The 15163-nt window shown below is 32.1% G+C and overlaps 2 protein-coding genes across 6 annotated transcripts in view; one reads left to right on the top strand and one right to left on the bottom strand.

Moving 5' to 3' along the window:
* Positions 1 to 216: 216 nt before the first annotated feature.
* LOC111639301 overlaps positions 217 to 15163 on the bottom strand; it is a 25956-nt gene continuing 11009 nt past the window's right edge. Inside the window, exons 1-8 of one of the 5 annotated variants that reach the window (XM_023385154.1) lie at positions 10100 to 10244; positions 9150 to 9260; positions 7117 to 7367; positions 6717 to 7043; positions 6268 to 6646; positions 5200 to 5367; positions 4366 to 4752; positions 217 to 1624 (exon numbers count right to left, since the gene is read on the bottom strand). In XM_023385154.1, the coding sequence (XP_023240922.1) occupies positions 774 to 1624; positions 4366 to 4752; positions 5200 to 5367; positions 6268 to 6646; positions 6717 to 7043; positions 7117 to 7367; positions 9150 to 9219 (2433 nt within the window). In that variant the 5' untranslated portion in view covers positions 9220 to 9260; positions 10100 to 10244 and the 3' untranslated portion in view covers positions 217 to 773. Of the gene's footprint in view, positions 1625 to 4365; positions 4753 to 5199; positions 5368 to 6267; positions 6647 to 6716; positions 7044 to 7116; positions 7368 to 9149; positions 9261 to 9888; positions 9954 to 10099; positions 10245 to 15163 lie in introns of those variants that run through there. The other 4 variants (XM_023385157.1, XM_023385156.1, XM_023385155.1 and 1 more) reach the window with 4 other exon arrangements.
* LOC111639302 (canalicular multispecific organic anion transporter 1-like) lies at positions 13493 to 15136 on the top strand. The gene is made up of 4 exons (XM_023385159.1): positions 13493 to 13628; positions 13709 to 13875; positions 14568 to 14762; positions 14834 to 15136. The coding sequence occupies exons 2-4, from the start codon at positions 13739 to 13741 to the stop codon at positions 14943 to 14945; spliced, it is 444 nt and encodes a 147-aa protein (XP_023240927.1). The 5' UTR covers positions 13493 to 13628; positions 13709 to 13738; the 3' UTR covers positions 14946 to 15136.

The raw sequence follows: 15163 nt of genomic DNA, 5'->3' as shown, positions 1-15163 counted from the left end.
TGAGAATAATGATATCTATATATATATATATGCACATTTCATATTTTAATTTATGAATATTGCTTTAATATATATTTTGTAAAATGGAGGCACTTCAAGCATTTAAAAACATCTTAAATTTTTTTTTATTAATTTTATATCATTATGAATGATAGAATATGAAATAAGCTGAAATATTTCATTTATAATTAAGCTTTTCATATGTTTAATATTATATATTAGATTACAGAATATTAATGCAATTTTTAACAAAATTTTGCATTTTTCTTAAAAAATTTTCTTCTTTTTATAAAATATGAGAAATTTTTGTTATGAAATTTGAGCAATTTAATAGCTTTTAGGTAATGTTAAATAAATATTGCACACGATTATTTTGTACTTTAAATTAATCTTTAGAAAATATTTTTATGATATGTATAAATGGTTTCATCTTTGCATAAAGTTTAGGATTAAGTTGAACCTGTGTTTTTGAAGGAAATCAAAGGAGAAAAAAATCATAAAATGTGCAAATTACTGACTAGAACTTTACATATATACAAAGAATTTGATTGTTTTTTTAAAGAATTTAAGCATGAAAATAAAAATATTTTAATGCATTACTGACTAGAACATCTTTACTAACATACCTACAAAGTGTTTAAAGCTATATTTATAAAATATTTTCTCATAGCGACTATAAATTGAAAATTAATTTTATATTTATCATCTCGGAATTCTAAACAATTTAATAGTGAGTATTTTCATTAATTTCTTATTTTAACATAAATCACGCCTTAAGATTTGGTGGACTGAATATCTTGAGATTCACTTGGAGACGAAGGCATAAAATGCTGTAGAGGATAACCAAGATCATCCACTTGTGGTGGTATGGGAATGAACGGAGGCCATTCCATTAACATTGGATCGGTACAAAAGAAAGATCCGGGCACATCGTGGCAACCGTAATCGTAATAATCATATTCGAAACCGTCTTCGGAACCCGTGATAGAGAATTCGGACAGTGAAGCTGTCAGAGGAGCGGCACTTTCTCTTTGTGTAGGTTTCGACGCTTTACCAAACGGTTTGTCCCTCCTCCTAATAGGAGACATAACTGTGATGTGCTTCTGACTCGCGCCATTTTTGGCTTCGGGATGACGAAGGGCCGATTTCATTGGTTGAGGTTGAGGCGAGACGGCCGCCACGGGCAATGTCCTCTTACTTAAGAACGGACTCTGTACGACAGATTCCGGGGTGGGTGTCACGGAACCGGAAGAGGCACGTCGAAAAATGAAACAGTTATGAAGATAATCTTCCGGACTTTGTTGCAGTTCCAGATTTCGTCTCCGTTTGGGTGGCAAAGGAGAAGCGGATATTTCCGAAATCGACGTGTTAGCCGCCAACAGATGAGTGTTGGGACACGGTTCTTCTTCAGGGTGTTTGTGATGATTCAACGAACAAGGCGAGCCACTTCTAAGACTCGCGCCGTCTTTGGATTGGCGGAAGCAACGGAAGTGATAATAAAGTAACAAACACGTTGTAGTAGTTCCTAATAATACGGCCAACACCACGAAAACCACGTGTACGGCACCCAATTTACTTTCCGGTATAATCGATGGGCTGACTATAGCCAAACTTTTGCTCGGTTCTGTTTTAAAATTAAAATCTAAAATTAGGCTAATGTACTTTAAATTCCTATTTATATAATAAGAGTTTACAAGTTAAATATCCCTAAATACTGTATTATAAAGTCAGGCCTGTCCAAAGTTTGCCCTCTCTTAAATAACTCGCAATGGACTGTCCCAATTTTGACCCTATAAAACCGTCGATGTTAAAATAACACCTGTATAAAGTGTGATCTATTAAAATAATTAGTTTTGGTTTTGTTTTTAAGAATATAAGAATTGTCTTAGTGTGACTATAAATACTTTTCTATACACTTAAAATATTCGTTATAAAGACTTTTATCATTAATTAGGCTGCCACACTTCAAATAGGGAAGGAAAAAAGGTGAACAAAAGTATAATCCTATTTAGACTAAGTTCATATCTCAATTTAAAAACTCAGCCCGAACAATCTCTACTTCCATGCTCAGTAACATCCAAATTTTGAAGCAGAGACGATTCAAAAATATGCAAATTTAAAAGAAACTGACCATTTGTATCTCAGGAATTAAATGGTCACTTGCTCGAAAGGTTCCTAAACATAAAAATTTAATGATTCTATAATCATCGAGAAAATGGGGTGAGCGTTCAAAATCTCAATTTCTCACATGGCTCCAAAGTTCCTTGTGACAAATAATAATTCCATTAATAATGAATGAATATAAAAATTAATGGAAGTAACTCGAGTTTTCGCCATTTTTGGTTGTTGCTGCAAATATTTTCATCAACAACCAAAAATTACAGCAAATTTTATCTTTTATTTAAAATCGATAATGTAATTGAAAATAATCGCATTTGCTGTCTAAACCAACCGTTAATAACAAGTTTTTTGCAGTAAACTAAATTAAGTTTTATATAATTTAATATTTGTTAAATATTACCTTAATCGTTATTAAACTATATTAAATTTTTTTTCTTTTATTTCAGTAACTTCTACAAAGTTACTTTTCCTAAATTACACTTCAAAAATTGCAAAGTTGTAACAGGTCTGACTTCATAATAAATATTATAAAATATAAAATAACAATTATGAATAGGAATTAGTGTAATAAACCAAACTCTATCAGTTTATTTATTTATTATTATTACCTTTTTTTTCATTTAATAAATTAATATTTTAGTAAACAAATGGCTGTTATATCCTAATTAAGGAGAAAATGGAAAGATGATATAAATTGCATTTCTCACACTTATTAATTAAATTATTAACCAATTTATTTCATAAATAAATTATTAATTATATGAAATATTTAGGTCACGTATTAAGTATTTGTTTTTATGAATAAAAAAATCGAGATACATTCGTGAGAAAAGTGAAATAAGGTTAGGTTGTTAAGCATTATAAAAAAAAAAGAAATCATTTTGACATTAAATTGAAAGTGTGAGTCATAAAATATTTTAGAAAATATAAAATAAATAAAGAAAATATTTTCTCGAGCAAATACAAAAATACTTTCAGAAGGAATAAAGTTTTGAGTGAATGAGTCAAATAAATACATTTATGATGTATAATAAATGTAGCATGTAGGCTACAATTGGTTTAGAGCAAGATGGAGAACTTGTTTATTGAGCAAGAAAAAGTAAAAAAGGAAGTTAATAAATTGTGTAGAGGTGTTTTTATTTTATTTTCGGTTTCTCGAGTGTTTTCGTGGGAATTGTATGCTACTGATAATTCTATACACTAAATTTAATTCGGTTATTTTATCCTTTTATCATTTTTATAACAATAAATAAATGATTTTTCTTAGTGAAACTTAAATGAATATTTCATAATGAAGGGATGAGTATGCATTTCAACTAGTGTTACCCGTTTACGCCATTTGTAAAATTTAATAAATACAGTACTAAAAGTAAATCGAATTAGGCCTATATGCTTCCAAAACTTATCAAAATTAAATTTCATTTTAGAGCGTAGATTTCTCGGGTGTATTGAGTCATTTATATATAATTTTATTTTTCTGCAATCGTAGACTGCGAGTTTACTTTATTATCTTTATTAAAGATTTATAACAATAGATTTTCCGATATTTGTGAGGAAGGTACCATATAGAACCACGCCATTTTAGTGTCGTCAGTCTTTTCCGTTCTCTGTAAAGTCGCTTTTTCCCTCCCCCTCTTAAATTTATTATAAAATATTGATATGTAGAAATAATAAATATATATTTATTTTTCGCAAAGTTTAAAACCAAGCCATTACGTGTAATGCTATAAATGTGTGTGGTGTTATATTGGCATCGTTATATATTAATGGATAAATTAATAAATTAGTACAGTACTGTACATTGCACAAAGTTTAGCGTTAACTGTAAATTATAAATACAGTGTATATATGTGTAATGTTTGAATAACACTCAAATTTTCGATTGAAACGTTTAATATTTATTCTAAAGATTAAGCGCTCGCCTCTTTTTTTTTGCAGAAACTCGCTCCTACACTCAAAACAAATTCATGTATTATTAAGTTACAATCAAAATGTAATATTCTTTTAATTTCCCTTTTATTTTATCCCTCACGCAGTCAATACTAACCGGAGTTTATTAAATATTGTATAAGCGCTGGGTAGAAATACCTCTCCTAAGAGATATTTAATATTTTCCAGAATTGTTTTACTTTAAATAATGCTCAGAATGGATTTTTATGTTATGAACTTTATTAACGGCTTTATGGCATTTTTTAATATTTAAAATATAAATTTATTTATTAAACTTAAAAAAATAACACTCACCAGCATTCCTAAAAACAATTTTAAACCAAACGTCATTTTTTTCTGCGGAGATATTGCTGGAGGCGTGTAGTTCTATCCTTACGGAATCCCTCGAAGACTGTAGAGGAGGAGGAAGGGGATGATCGTCTTTGACGACTGATAATATGGGGCCGACATCCAACATCCCATCTCTAATCACTAACCACCTCTTCCAAAGGGCTAAATTGAGATGTTGGAATTCTAAAGTGATCGTTTCCGAAGGATTGACGCGGAGATGCCACACCACTGGATATTCGCAGGGCGTTACGTAACCGGATAAGAAGCCTTCTGAAGTGACGTTGATGCTGCAACCGCACCAACATCGTGTAGAAACCAGTGGACTTTCTTCTACAACGTACGTGGTTATTTCTACAAAGAAAAATATTTAATTCATCAGAAAAGAAAAACAGAACCGGCGAAGGATCGTGCGAGTTTCTCTTCCCAAACAAAATTAGTTTTCTTTCTTTATTTTGCTGCCTTAAAGAGAATTTTTAACGCATTAATATCCTTCAAAGCGATCTTTTTCTCGATACATTATGATTTGTGCCCCGCGTAATGTTCCATAAATATAGATATCAACGAAAGAGCGCACATCGCAGATGTTATAAATCTCACGCTCTGTGATAAACAGGTATTAAAGGAAGTATCGTCCCACATAAGTTCTGTGTCACAGCAAATATATCAATTTTGTAAAGAATTTTTGCTTCGAGGCGAACAAATACTATTTATAAATCTAAATGCCAACTACAAACACTACTTAAAATAAAAAGGTGATTATTAATCTGCATGTGAAGTGCATCAAACCAATAATTGTACCTGTACAATCGCTGTTGCTACACGCTTCTGTTTGGACGGGACGACCTTGACAATTTCCATCGTCGTTGGCTACATTGCATAAACGATATCTACTACGTACACCTGATGCACACGTGGATGAACACGGGCTCCATTGGCTCCATTGGCTCCATTCCGTAGACGACCCTCCTGACAGAAAAACCAAAGAAAACCCAACTGGCTTGGTTGAAAAATAAAAGAAAAGTAACTAAATAAACATAACTTAAACATATTTTATATCATTTTAGGAATTTTGAAGGTGTTTTCTCCCCCCTCCGGTTTGTTTGAGTGCTAAATAAAAACATAAAAATTATCCAAAAACGGATTTTCTAATAGCTATAAATTTATGTTTCTAGACGGAATTTAAGATTGAGTTTCGCACGGTTCACTTTTAAATCTAATGAATAATTTATGATTTTTTCCCTTAGGAATGCATTAATCAAACGGGATTGTCACCCGATGGTATAAAAAGACGTACAACTTCCAGTTTCGTGTTTCCCCTTGGAAAAATTTTACACGTAAATCAAATATGTCAGATACTTAGACGTCAGGAATACGTGTTTATAATTAAGGTTACACTCTGAATAATTGAAGAAAGTTTATATAAAATATAATTATAATTCACACGATATACATATGCAAAAAATGCAACAGGATTCAATTTTCTTTTAAGAGAGGATTAAATAGAATTTAATCCAATTAAACAATCTAAGCACGAATTAAATCAGTGTCGCAAATCTTCCACTCGGCCATGTAATGCGTGCCATATTATAAATCAGTCAACAAACAGGCAATCCAGTTAGATACCATAGTAACATAGTTTGTATAATGGCAAATCATTCTCAACCGTGAAAATGTCAAAAGTCTTGCACGTAAGATCATCAAGTCCTCAATCGAATGCCACGAATTTCTCGACTTTACATTAAAACTTTGTTTTCATGATCTAATTTACTACTAAAATAAATTTTTCAAATGATGCTGTGACCAAGAACAGCCATCTGGGCAGACACTTTAACCATTAAGAATTAAACGTATATCTTGCACGCTTACCTGGATCAATGTTTCTAGAAACACACTGCCTGACTAGTTCGAATACTGCACCATTATTCGCTTTGCTGACATAAACAAAACAGAACGAAGTATATTCTTCTCCGAGTAATTCGCAAGTTATGGTAATGGAATGTTTTCCTTTCTTAATTTTTCTTTCGAATAAATAGTCCATATCCTGATGTCGAGACGTTTTCTTACCGTACACTCTAATTCTATCCTGATCTAACGTGCATCGTGGGTATTTGTAGACCACGGTTATCCCGTGATTACACGGCTCCAGTGTAGATTGAGGAACATTAATAGAATAACGATGACTCCAAAGAACTTCGATAATTTCACTTTCGGCTATTTGTACGTTGTCTTCGGTTCTTATACGGATCTAAAATAAATAATAAGCTCGTTAATCATTAATATAACATACTAAAATTGAATTTGTAACGTTTCTTTACCTTATGATATCCGGCTCGATCGAATACTTCGCAATCCAAACTAACTTCCACGTTTTTGTGAGTGAAAACCGGAGGAAGAGTCTTGTTTAATAGGATATACGAATGATACCACGAGGTGTGTTGAGATACCGACGGAAGACTGGGACCGAGATACATCAGTTCTAGATGCATTTTGTAATCTTCCTCTTCTCGCGGGTGACATTTAATCATAGCCAGCAACTCAACGATGAAATCGGAACTGTAAGTCTCCACTAATAAAGGAACGTGAACGGCTATTTCGGGCCAAGTAACTTCCATTATTTCCGATTTTGCTAAAACTTTCTCCTGCTAAACGAAAATTACCGCTAATTATATCATCTATTATCTATTTTATTTTAAAAGTTTCAAAAGTTTTACTGACTCCTTCAGTTGTTATGAGTCGGAATTCGAACTTTCCAGCTCTATCCACGATTCCGCAGGGAAAGACTATTTTCCCAAATGATACAGCTTTCGGCACCTCCTTCTTGACCAGATGTCTTTCTTTCGAGTCACTAATGTCAGTTAACTGAACTCTAAGGGAGGAAGCATCCGCCGGAACCTTATAATTGGTCTCTATATCACCAGATAACGCCACGTACTTCTTAGGAGCTGAAACTGTGTAATACTTCCCACCTAAACAATAAAATTAACGTAGAAATTAATCTAAGGAAACGTATATCGTACTGGCTTTTTCCCCAAACGTCCCATTTAGGCCTCCCGTCTAGTTTTATAGTTGCCATCCCCTTTCCCATTTGCACAAGTGGGCGACCGAACTGGTGAGAAATCGGAGTTGTTCCGCCCGTCATCAGTCCATTTATAAAGTTATAATCACAAGTTATAAGACAGATAAGCTAACGGAGCATTAATTTAATTGAATAGAAGTATACATGACGTACAGCAATCGACTTTATACAAACACGTCAATCAAACAACGGGAAGAAGAATAGAATGGAAGAAGAAACTATTCGATGCCAACGTGTGATAAGCTACTCTGGGGTTTAACTTAACTATTTGTATTTGAAGTCACATGCCAACGGGATGTGACACATATTTGTGTCGATTGAAAGTCGTTTAATCGTCTTTCGAGGTGTTGATAAAGCATTTAATAACAGTCGTTGCGCGCTCCTCTCGGCTATTATCCGATGCTCGACTTATTAAATATAATAAGATGTGCAGCACGTCCCAACTGATACTGAAACGAGCCGAAAGTTAACCTTCACTATCAATTATCTTCGCTGCCAGCTCGACTAATTTTTACTTAAATTGTATTATATTTAATTTAACTGATAACATTTTATGACCCGAGTACTAGAGAAAACGTTTTACACAGTACCATTGTTAAAAAGCAGATAAGCATAATGCTGATCGATGCGATAATGTCTTCTCTAACTCTAATATATAATTCTCTTTCCTACTTCCTAACGAGACGGCATCAATTAAATCATCGTTATGCATGATGAATGAGATTTTTATTCATAAATTATCAAGCATATAATTGATAATGTTGTTTTTATTATTATTCGAGAACATAATAGATTTTTTAAAGATAATTTGAAGGTTTTTTTAAAATCATTAATCACCAAATCTTAATTCTAGAATGGGCGTGGATCCAAAAGGGAATGAATCTCACTCCCTCATCCTCACAATAGCCAGGTTGACAGTTCCAATTGTTGGATGTGATGAAAGAACTCTCACAGATTATCTCGAAATAGAGAATAGGTGCAGAATCAGAACGGAAACTCAGCTCTGAATCACATATCTAGTCACGATAACTTTCATTTTTTATGACATTTAACGATCTGAATCGTCTCCGTGTATTATTTTGTGTTGAGTATATTGTAAAACCGCAGTTGATTAACACTAGAAGGAAGCTAAAATGTTCAATAGATTGATAACACTTGCATTTCTAATAAGTATTTTTCTGAAAAATTAACTACTTTGTATTCATTAAACTCTATAGAAGCAGTTAAAAGTCACTAAAAGTTTCCAATGTAAAGTCTTGTGTCTGCACTTTGAGCCCCTAGCTATTGTCGTTTAATTAATTCTAAGGAGAAAAACGGGCATAGATAATTCGGGTGACTGACCCAAAAATTATGTATAATGGTAGACAGTTGAGTAAACAGAGAGAGATATTCAAAAATGGGATTCTTAATCGATTTTCCTGCTGATTCAACATGCAACTGTTTGATTGTCTGTAATTTTAATTTTATTGTATTTTAATTAATTAAAATGCATTTTCTTTTATAAGACTTACCGTGTTTAAACAACGACCACACAATAATTTAATTAAAACTATCGAATAAACTCGATAAAAACTGTTTAATTATCGAAATAATTTATTTTTCAATAAAAATAATAAATATTTTGAATGCTTAATGATTTAATAATTAATTTTGATAAAATAATGATACTTACAGGCAACGTAGAGGAGGTAGAAATGAAGAAAAATCCAGACCAGAGCCAGATCCGCAGCAAATGACCACATGTCTGCCAGAAGAGTGAAGTCTTTTAGCCTGTTCTAGGACCCTGCGGAGAGAAGGGGAAAGTTGTATTGTCATCGGGGACAAGAAAGGCAAAAACAAGTCGGCGTTAGAAAACGGGCCAAATGTGCCGAAAGTGGAGTTTCCCCCATTTTTCCGAGTCGCCCTCGCATACCGAAATTCACGTGACTACCTTACGTCACCTTCAATGTGAGAGAATGGGTGAGGTGATTTTTCCATCGGCTGAACATCAATGATGCGATCATTTTCGGTACCAGACCTATAGAAACGACAATCGATCGGTCGTGCCCGTCATTAACACTAAGGTTTGGGTTGTTAATCCTTAACTTAAAAAGTTTCTATCGTTTTTATAATTGGGTTCTTTTAACGTTGAATCTACCGAGCATAAAATTCCAGATAAATTTTCGTAAACCTAAATTGGGCCCACTCGTCTAATGTCTTTTTTTTTTTTTTTAATCGAAAGAAGACGACACTTTGAGTTAGTATCGCTGTCAATTCTTTCTGCTTCATTCGATTCTTCATAAGGCAGAATTTTTTTTTACATTAGTCGAACCAATATGTGGACGGGATATTAATGAAGAAGATAAACATCTTTCTATACGTTTAACGAATAGAAACGGGGATAAATCATTATCGATAGCCTTAACACATACATAAACAAGTTAATAGTTATTGTCTATCCTCTTTTGTGTTAGGAAACGACTGCGTGGCGGTCGAGTTCGGAATAGAAAAGAAACCAACAATTGATTCGGGACACTTAGTTAAATCAACAATTGAATATTGAAAAAAAAAAACCAATATGACTTTGAATTGAACGCTCTCCGTAAGAAACCCTGCTGTGAACTGTATAAAAAAAGGGCTTACCCTGTTAGCCAAAACATGATTACTCCAGAGTGTCTGACTCAATGCTAACCACCCATTCTAGATAGCCCTCGACCATGTGGGCACATTGTCCGTCCTGGCGGAAGAAACACGAACTAGCATCACGTGATAGGTAATCGAGATAAGTATGATTAACAACACAGATAAGACACTTTATGTCTCGATAGTCTATGCATCTCCGTCTATATATTACTATTGATAGCTTTATATACGAGGAACTGAGATAGTCGACGAGCATCCCGCATTAATCCGAATATTTCGTGCCTTCGTAAGCTAAATTTTCAATAACACTTCACAACACAAGAATTACAATCAATGAAACTGTCTGTTCGGCAATAATTTCTAAAAAAAATTATTTATAAACGATTTCGTCCCCCCCAAAGATGCGGTGCAGTCAGATGCGATATATCAGAAACGACAGGTAAGGTCTATTCATCCAGAGAAGCGGTCGTGCTACTATAGTAATAAACACCTGCCGTTAAGTCAAGCGAAACGTTTGCTACTTATAAGAATGAAGAGAGAGGGAAAGAAGGTCCAACCCGGCAATTCCAATTAATGATATTGTAGATGGCTACGAGATACAACTCTAATAACTGCTGCGGGCCACTTCGGTGCACTGACCCACACTTTAAGGGAGGGAATAACCGCCAAGTATTAATAAGAAAAGTATGCGTACGACAGGGTGGCACTTCGTCGTGGATGCTGCCGGCAGATACGTACTTTTTTTTTTTTGTAAATATTCTCAACGACGAGTCGTGTCTTTCCTCTACTGTTATTACGGTGGGTTGTTTGAGTTTGCTGACAGTGTAATTGTCTTGGGTGCAGGTTGATGTCGTTAATAGTCCGCTCTGTTTCACGTTTTTTTCATTCTGACTTGTCAGAATTTTTGATATTAATGGCTTATAGATACTCTCTCACCTGTTATTACCTGTTTCTGCGCGCTTCTTAACAAATTCGTGACGTAAATAGCAAAGGTTAAATGAGTTTTATCGAAGAGAAATCTTTCTTATTTGTTTTCTTTCAATCTACACTTTCAAGCGACAAAAAAAAAAGAGGAACCTTGTAATTTATGAAAAACTTAATAAACTTGAAATTTAGTAAAGAGATTTCTTAATAAACGGATTATTAAATTAAGGAAGAGTATACAAAATTTGCAGTTTTTATGAAAAAAAAAAGCTGTATTTTTTGCTTTATTCATCGTTATATCTGAAATAAATCGTGCCATATTATTATTATTTTCTTTTTCTTCTCGTAACCATCGAGAATATCGCGTGTTACACCGAAATTAAAACCATAATAGCAAAAAATCTTTACGTTATAAAGAAATTATTAATGCTGATATCTGCTGTCGTGCCGTAACCCAAGACTAGGCGTGCCTGTATTGCACTTGTCCGGACGTAATTCGAAATTGTGGTTTTTAATCTTTTTTCTTTTTTTTTCTGTAATTTCTGCATTTTGTAACGATTTTATACGACAAAATATAAGTTTAAAAAAGTTTTTCGTGGGTCAATAAACCGTGTTGAAAGCTGCGTGTCATTTCATAATTCTTACTTTCGACTACTGGATAATTACACGAAATGAATAAATAAACAGAAAATTAGCCAGAAAATTGTAGCATTCGTCACCGAAATTCGAATTGTGATGTCATAATTGAGTAAAGTGCTATTTACTTCTTCTCTTTTACTTTATCTACATTAAAGCAATTTTTTAATGATGCATTGCGTGAGGTAATTAACCAATTGCATACAATTAGGTCGCCCACTTTCTACCAATAACCGATCGAGACGACAGATGTGACACGAAATTCTAACCCTTTTTTTTTTTTTTTTTTTTAATGGCTCCTCCTTTCTCTCTACAAACTAACAAACACGGTAAATCCAATGACGGTTTCCCGTTTGTAAACGTAAATTTAGCCCAATATCGAGAGGTTAACATCGAATTTAGTCGCGGATGAGCACAATGGAGAAGATTATAAAATGAGTTTTTACAAATTTGGAACCAATGATCTTTGACAGGCGACTCATCGATCAAATAATCTCCCACCTTTCTATCAATTAATAGACGGGTACGACAATCGAGGCGCGACTTTTCGTTGAATATTGTCACGATAGTATGACTCACTAATATATATAACTCGGATTTAATTAATTGAGGCATGCCGAATTAAAGAAAGAGAAAAAATATGCACCCGATCGTATGCAAAATACATTGCATAATTTGTATTAAATTACAAATACTCGAGTATAAAACTTAAAAAATCTTGTACAAGATGCTCTGTTATAAATCAATTATAGAGTTAATATAGTTTAAATATAGCTCTAGGTCAACTCAATTAAGCCCATTAATTAATTTAACAAACAAAACGTTTGTTTAGTCCACTTAATTAATTNTTGGATCATAAAATGAATTTATATAATGTTAAAGTTATTATTTTTAGAATAAATAAAATTTATAGATATTAATCTGTAGTTTTTTCTTTAAAAAAATCACACATTAAAAAAGGACAATTTTTATTTTTTTTTTTATTCTTGATATGTACATATCACAAACATCACAAAATTTGTGTCTTCACTGGACAGAAAATGACATCAAATTTAAAATTCCTCACAGAGGAATGCAATAATTATAAAAATACAAACATCCACAAAATCTAAACTACTTTGGTGCAGATATAATTTACATAAAAGTAAAGTTTTAAGTTATATTAATATAGCATCAAATGAAATGTATTCAAATTTGCTTTTAATTTGCCAAATATTATTTAAAAAAATTATATAAAAGTTCTTGAGAATAATGATATCTATATATATATATATGCACATTTCATATTTTAATTTATGAATATTGCTTTAATATATATTTTGTAAAATGGAGGATTGGCATGAATTACGAGTTATTGATTTTATTTAAATGTGTGAAAGCATAAAGTTATATTTATATTTCAATAAATATTTGTTTTTTATATTTTACAGTCAAGTTTACCTTATGATTATCTACAATTTACTGATAAGATATTCTAACAATTTTCAAAACTAGAATGAGTTTCTTAAGCAAAATCCTTAATTTATATGAATTATTTTATAATCAATACACTTTTTTAAGAAACTCAAGCTTTAGTAATATTTAAGTAACTTTGTATAGCATATTAGTAAATTCTAATACAAGAAATTCTGTGAGAAACCCATTAATAAATAAGTGCAAATACAAAATAGAAAGAAAATTGAAGAGCATAGCATATTAAATATATTAAATGTTTATTATTTTGTAATTACCTACAGATTTTTTTTATTCATAAGATCTGTGCATAAGTATTAACTTTTAAAATGACTAAATAGTTTTTTTTAAATTTAAGATTGGAATTGTTGGGCGAACAGGAGCTGGAAAATCATCTATAATATTGTCTATTTTTCGAATTATTGAACCAATCAATGGATGTATTTTAATTAACAACTTGGATATCAATCACATAGGCCTTCAAAAATTAAGATCAAAATTAACAGTTATACCTCAGGTTACTTTCTCTTTATTCATTAAAATTATTTGTTGCATATAAATTTGTAAACATACAATAAGTTAATCTTTGTGATTTAGGATCCAGTTATATTTGGTGGTACATTAAGGATGAATCTTGATCCATGGGATGAGCATGATGATGATAGCTTATGGTCTGCTTTAGAGCATTCTCATTTAAAAAATTTTGTATCTTCTCTTCCTCATGGTCTTGAATATGAATTAACTGAAGGAGGCTCAAATATCAGGTATACTTTTAATAAATTTTATATTTGTAAAGATTCAATAACATTTAAAATAATTAGGTGAGGTTGAGGCTGAAGTTTTAAATGCGAAAACGTTTACTTCGGACGTTCAGCACCGCTTTCCTGTAAGCCTATAAGTTTGACAATGGTGTTTGGATAGCCAGTGGAATCATGCTTGACATTCCAAACACCATTGTCAAACTTCTAGGCTTACAGGAAAGTGGTGCTGAATGTCTGACATACACGTTTTCACGTTTAAAACTTCAGCCTCAATCTCACTATTATCATTGACACACAAAAACCCTGAAAGCATCAAAAATTAAATTTTTCAGTAGTAACAAAAGGCAATTAATATTGTATATAATAGTATAAGATTTTCCCATGTGAAGGTCATTATAAGTTGTAATCATGTAATTTCCTAGATTAACTACTGATTAAACTCGACAATAGAAAAAAATTTTTATAGTTTATGAGGTTTCCTCAGCAATGAAAACTGCTCAATTATATACAAACTTATTATAAGTGACAGTACAACCAATTCTATTGGTCAGATGTTTCCAAGATTTTTGCATACTCTGAGGGCCTGCACAACTACAACATAAAACTTATTTGACCTCTAGTGGTGGTTACAAGGTTTTCATGTGTCAACAACAATATATAATTATATATTAATTCATTTTATATTTAATTCTTAGTGCTGGACAAAGGCAATTACTATGTTTAGCAAGAGCTCTGTTGAGAAGAACTCGTATATTATTTTTAGACGAAGCAACAGCTTCTGTAGATTTAGAAACAGATCAATTTGTTCACAATACTATACGTGAAGTATTTTCTCACTGTACTATTATAACAATTGCTCATCGACTTCACACCGTTATAGAGTGTGACAGGTAAGAAGTCAACATTATAGGTTAAGAATTATTGTATAGCCAATATAATTAATAATGTATTATTTTACAAGGATAATTGTTCTTTCTAACGGCTGCATTGTTGAAGATGGACCGCCTCAAAGGCTTCTTCGAGATTCTTCATCTTATTTTTATAGCATGGCAAGAGATGCGGGTCTAACTTGAACAAGAATTCTGAAGTTCTTCCAGAATACTTTCATTCAATTTATAGTTATTTGTATCTTTGTTATCTTTAAAAGATAGCAAGGTACCATTCCTCAAAATTTATATTTTGGAAATTTTTATTTTATATAACCAAGTTTACATATGTAGTGAAACATTTTAATATTATATCAAATTTTATTTATATCATTATATTATAAAATGAATTTATGAATAACTAT

Source organism: Centruroides sculpturatus, unplaced genomic scaffold (genome assembly GCF_000671375.1).
Source record: "Centruroides sculpturatus isolate CEXI.00-Female unplaced genomic scaffold, Cexi_2.0 scaffold1193, whole genome shotgun sequence".
Lineage (NCBI taxonomy): Eukaryota > Metazoa > Arthropoda > Arachnida > Scorpiones > Buthidae > Centruroides > Centruroides sculpturatus.
Note: the sequence above shows the minus strand (reverse complement) of the source record. Positions and strands in the feature narration are given on the sequence as shown.

Coding starts and splice junctions, on each gene's coding strand:
- LOC111639302 (XM_023385159.1), top strand. CDS start 13,739: ATGAATCTTGATCCATGGGATGAGCATGATGATGATAGCTTATGGTCT. Junction 13,876..14,567: donor GAAGGAGGCTCAAATATCAG/GTATACTTTTAA, acceptor TTTAATTCTTAG/TGCTGGACAAAGGCAATTAC. Junction 14,763..14,833: donor ACCGTTATAGAGTGTGACAG/GTAAGAAGTCAA, acceptor TTATTTTACAAG/GATAATTGTTCTTTCTAACG.